At 39.7% G+C, this 5932-nt stretch overlaps 1 protein-coding gene across 1 annotated transcript; it reads right to left on the bottom strand.

Annotated features, from left to right (window-relative positions):
* Window positions 1-925: 925 nt before the first annotated feature.
* On the bottom strand, window positions 926-4361 carry LOC107081244 (probable G-protein coupled receptor 158; the record flags this gene model as incomplete). The annotated part of the gene is made up of 4 exons (XM_015369444.1): window positions 926-1909; window positions 3646-3792; window positions 4030-4132; window positions 4223-4361. Coding segments are annotated over 4 exons (1373 nt in total), but the record flags the coding sequence as incomplete, so codon positions are not given.
* Between the last annotated feature and the right edge of the window lie 1571 nt (window positions 4362-5932).

Raw genomic sequence — 5932 nt, 5'->3', positions numbered from 1 at the left:
CTGTGTTTTTTGTTTTGATAACTTTTTTGACTTCTTTGGATGAACTGGGATAGATGGCAGATTTCATGCCTTCTTGATGAAAAGGTACCATCAATGTTCCTTTGATCCCTAAAGGATTTAGGTTTTGGTATACACTTTCATCCTTGTCTTGATCATCCCAAGGACAAACATTGGCAGGTTCACTGTCTTGTCTTATTGATATTTGGGGGGGCTCTACTGTCTCCCAGGGACAAACATCTACTTTCGAAGCTTGTGACTTAGGATCTTTGGATGTTGTAGATTGTGAAGTGACTGAAATATCCTGTGACTCCCAAGGGCATGTTTCAACCCTACTGCTCTTTTGTCCCCTCACATTCCCTTGGTCTTGTGACTCCCATGGACAGACGTTAGATAAATCTGACACCTGGGATTCTTGGGAACAGATGTTAGCTTTGATGCTCAGTTGCTCTTTTGGTCCTTCCCCCTGCTGTGCAGAACCAGCTCCATCCCAAGGACACACATCTGTGTTGGACACATTATAGGAGGTTCTGATTCTGTTGCTACCTCTCCGACGAGTGGAAGGAGTTCTTGAGCTGCTAATAGTCTCCCGAGAACTTATGCTGCTACGTCTGCTGCTTTGCCGTGATAGAAACACGTGTTCGTGACTTCCCTCTCTCTGTGCATCATCAGCATCAGCATGAGAGTGGGCAGATTTAACAATCATGAACCTTCGTGGGCTTCTATCAGAGGAGTCCGCAGATGACAGTCTCACTGCGTTCTGCTTCACAAGGCAGGGCTTTCCATCAGTTGTTGACATACTAAATTTCTGCAGTGATTTCTTGTCCATGCTCGGACGTCTACTAGATGTTCCAGACACTGATGTTGTGGAGGTACTTTCCTGACTTCTTTGGGAATCTTCCCTGTTTAAATGTATATCCTTACTCACCTTGCTGCTATCAACAGATGACATAAGAGACTTCACAGAGAGCCACTTATTAGTGGTTGTGCGGAAGGAGAAGACCCGTTGATCCTTGGTCACCTTGGGTCTTGGTGTTCCTGGTACACTTGCAGACACGGTTACTGGGGTTTTAGAGGGCACACTGTCAGCCTGTGAGTCTTTCTCCACTGAAGGAGCCTTTTCAAAAGGCAATGAATGGTCCCAGGGACAAACAAGTGCTTGTGGGGAAGGTAGCTCCTTTTCTTCGCTATCCTTTGAGCTTGCATATGTAACATGCTTTTTGTTCTTCTCCCCTGATTGTTCCGGCTCCACCTCCCAAGGACAGACCTCAGCCTTGTCAAAGGATTCTGACTGGAGGGCACTTCGGGTCTGATCACCAATGGAAAGGCTCTGCTTTGACTGCGTTCCACTTCCACCAGATATCTTCGGTATGTTTTCTATAGAATGGGTGGTAGAGGAACTAAGGCTCCAAGACTTATGAAGCCTTGTGTGATCAGGATGCAAGAGATTGGTATCAATTGTTAAATTCTGAGCACTGGCTGACTTACAAACCCCAGGAGGAATGTCCAAAGAGTCTGTCTCAGATCGCTGGGAGGATCTCTTTACAGAATTGGGCCTTAAAGTAGACTCACGGAAAGAGGAGACTCTCTCCCTCACATAATGATGTTCATTTGGGGACTTGCATATGAACGAGGAATGGGATTTTATTGAACTTCTGTAACTGATACTTATAGTATCTGGTGCTAATCTTAAGGAATCAGAGTGGCTTGCACGTCTAATATGGAAGGACCCATCTCTCTCTTCACGGCTGCACTGCCGACTTACTGTTTCTGGGAACTCTGTGATGCGTTTCATTAATGATCTTCCCAGTGCACATCGAGAACTGCGCTTCTTTGATAGATGGGGGTTATTTGCCGTCATCTTCTTCACTTTGTGGACCTCTAACTGTGCATATAACTTCTTAAGCTCATCCTGATTCATATGAAGATGCCAGGAAATTGATATTGGAATTGAAGAGACAGAGAAGAAACAGAATAAAAGAAACAAGTCAGAAGAGATTCTAAATTACATTTGTTTGTCAAAAGAAAGAATAAAATATTAAAGTTTTGCATTACTACTTTCTGTTGTATGTCGAACAGTACAGATAAAACCATAGATTAATGTGTAATGTATAAAAATATGTATGAACCTTTTTTCATGTTGGACATAAAACCAGACTAAAGTTTGCACACAAAGGTGGGCCTAGACAAGATGTGATCCCACACACTCATGGGTTAAAGTCATGCACACTGACCAGTCAGCCAAAGGAATATTCCCATGGCCAAGCAATAGATTAGTCAGACCAATAGTGACAGGACCACACTGTCACACATATATTTTCAATATTTAGTAGCTTTAAACTGTATGACTTAACTACAACATTTTGGGTATCTTTCTACAAAGTGCTTACCATGGTTTTAGGTGGGTTGTAATGTCAGTTTACATGACACCATTTGTTCACCAACTTTACAACTTATGCCTGATGTCTCAACATTTTCACATAAGCATTTCCTAAAAAAATAAAGGTGGCTCTCTCTTTTCACGGATGGAAGTTCCCTGTTTAAAATGGATAAATTAAAAATAAACTCAAGGTCTTGTTTGCGAATGAAGGAAGAATGAGGTGCAGCTCAACAAACCGATTATTGCCGCTGACATAGTAATGTTTACTGTGGGGCGGTCTTTTGTTGAGAAGAGACATTTACTGGTTGGTTTAGGTTCCTACCCTCACCATGGGTCATAAAATCTGGTTCATTATTGAAAAATCAAGATCCCACATATTAGCGAGTCGAATGAGCTCCCTCCTCTCCTTCTAAGCTCGCTTATGCTTGACGTATCTACGCTCTGTGTGGAAATTAGACACGCAGACACTTTCCAACACAGCGTCTGCAGCATATTGATTGATTGACATTCTCACAGTGGAGAAATGTACTTGATATATGTAATATCATACTGTAATAACATACTGTAATAACGTAATGTAACAAAGTATCCCTTGCAGCTTTTCCACGTTGTATTCAATATTCTCGTAGACTCTAGAGGGCAGTAAAGGGGACCACTGGTGAAGATTCTCAGTCATCCAGGTCATAGTCAACTCAGAAAAGTTAAAAAAACAATCCACTGGACTTTGTTTCAAATTTTGAAGACGTTTCGCTTCCTATCCAGGAGGCTTTTTAATTCAAAATGTCGGTGTTAGCGTTGAGTTCGAGGCTTTATAGAGCACCATAATACACCATAATACATGCAGAAGTGGAAAGGTTATTTCCACCATTTCCAATGCCTCTTTGTGTCACCCAGAAGAGACAGTCATTTCTTTGCAAGAGTTGCTTATAATCTGTTTCTGAATGACATATTTTTAATCATCAACAGATGTTTATATTTTCTAACCAGTATTGACCTGTCCATGTATTTACACATTTAGGCCGGGGAGGGGCATAGATGCTCCAATAATGTAATTTGGGTGGGCAGCACCAAGCATAAACCAATCTCAAAAGATGGGGTAAGCAGCTCAGCTATCTGAGGGGCTTGGATTAGAGCTGCTGCTTCTCCACATAGAGAGGAGTCAGCTGAGGTGGCACTTTGTCTCAGGCATGCAACACCTAAGTGAAGACATATGGAGGGACATATGCTGAAGGACCTAATGTATATCTTGAGGGGAGATCACACTTTACCTGAAAATCATCTGGATCCATGCTGCGCTCACTTAAAGCAGAACAAAAGCTGTTGTTGAGGAATGAGGCAGAACGACGAAGATCCAGTTCATCTTCATACACTTCTGCTGCTATTTCCTCTTTTCTAGCTTTAGATTTGTAGAAAAACTAGGGGAGAAACACAAGTATGTTGAAGTTTATGAGATCAGCTCATTCTGAATGTAGCAGGACAGTGTTTCAAAGCTTTGTTAAACTAGTTAAATATGTATAAATGAAGATTGGTGATCTAAAAGCTAATTATTGAAGGAAAAGGTTACCATAAGATTATTTAATTTGAAACTTTGCATTCTGTTAATTCAAGCAGCCATTAGTTGCTTTCCTATTGGTTTAGGGACATCTAAATACCTTTGGAACAAGGAGCAGCATGAGTGTGACTGTGATGGTGACGTGGGTGTGGATGAAGGACAGCAGTAACATCCAGTCTGGATGGAGAGACTGAAAGGTGAACCTAATGAAAGATCCAAACACATAGTCATTCCCTGTCCAGCAAAATTTGTATTTCTTTGAACATATGAAATAATGGTTGTGCCATGGTTACCTAAACAGGTGGAACATGGAGGACAGCAAAAGCTCGTTGTGGATGGCGATGCCCATATAGCGAGGTTCATGAAAGGCTGAGGGGACGGGACGGACGGCTGTCCACAGGGAGCTTCCCCAGCACAGGAACAGAAGCTCAGCTGAAAAAAACAGGAAAACAGGCAGAATGTTGATTAGAAACCAACCTAAATGAGTCTGCTTTCATGTAACACGGCCTGACTCACAGCTTCTCTGCAAGAGCAAAGCCTTTTCTTTCAATGAAAACATCCAGAACCAAAGAACATTGCCTAAAATCTTGCAATAAAAGATCTGAAAAAGCCTAAATGAGCTTAAAATCTCTTGGGTCACCTAAAGAGAGCTCTGAACATGAGATGTCTTCATGTCTGACACATTTGAGGAACTTCTTCAAGACAGTGAAATAAATATATGCACAGATGCTAACGAAAGAGAAAACTGCTGAAATTAAAAGTTCTTCAGATAAGTATTAGTGCAGGAATTTAATGTGTTATTTAACAGGGTCATCACACCTTTTTATCTGTATTTCTTTTTCTAACAGATATTTTCATTAGAATTGTATAAAATTCACATCACGATTAGAAACATTTTATTCATCATAATGTGATATTTTACGTCACAAAAATATATGTTATTAAGTGGATTTAAGGATGTTCAAGAACACAATAATCTCAGATCACTTTTAGGCACATTAATCACCTTTAGATCAGTTAAACCTACATTAGTAGAACTTTACTATGAGTGGGGAGGTAAATATAAAAGTGCCAGTAGTCTGAATACTCGATTTCTGCAGTTTGTCTCATCATAGAAAGAAATAATGAAATGTGTGTATTTAACATGTAAATCATCTTTTAAGTCCTTTTTAATATTTTTGAATAGTTATTTACATTAAAGATTTGTATAGGTTGGCAGTCTTTAACAGTCATATTACAAGGTGAAACATTTACTGCAAAACAGAGCTTTTCTGTGATTTCAGGCTACAATAGTTTTAGTTTTACCCACTTTATTATGTAGTGTTTATATGTTACAAGGAAGGTCATTCTTATAGATTAACACATGTATACGTTTTGTTTATAACTACCTACTGTAAATGCGGCAATGATTTGGAGGTCTATGAAATAGTTGGTCATTCTTTTAAAAGCGACGATTTGAGAGGCTCAGATAATCAAAGCAAAGATAGTAGGGATGGTAGTTACCGCTGGCAACAGAGTAAATAACTTTTAACAGCACAGAACATGTGCTGAAATAATTAAAGCTAACCTTAAAAAAAAAAAAAAAACAACAACAACTGGTTGAAATTTTGGAGCTGTAACCAGTAAGCTTGAAATAAGGAGAATGTTACCGTTATTTATCCTTGTGGTTTGGTCTGGAACAGGGAAAATCTCATACTTCTCAAACAATTGATTTTGCTACATTTACCTAAGTTTTAAACTTTTAATTTTAAAGTTATTAAGTTCATTCCAAGCAAAAAAAAATAACAACAAAAATTTTACAATACACTGACATGAATGTTTAATAAAGCTCCGTAACACATTAAATCACATTCTTCACTGCGTTACACATTCAGCCAATCCAGGTCGGGAGGAGATGACTTGCTGAAGTTTGAGGAAAACATCTGAGCATGCCAGCTGTGGGAACAGATCACCTCTCTGATATTAGAGGAAGGTCACTAGAGAAATGTGAGACTGCTGCAGCA

This window comes from Cyprinodon variegatus, unplaced genomic scaffold, assembly GCF_000732505.1.
Source record: "Cyprinodon variegatus isolate N-32 unplaced genomic scaffold, C_variegatus-1.0 Scaffold3576, whole genome shotgun sequence".
Classification (NCBI taxonomy): domain Eukaryota; kingdom Metazoa; phylum Chordata; class Actinopteri; order Cyprinodontiformes; family Cyprinodontidae; genus Cyprinodon; species Cyprinodon variegatus.
This window is presented reverse-complemented; position numbering and strand designations above follow the sequence as displayed.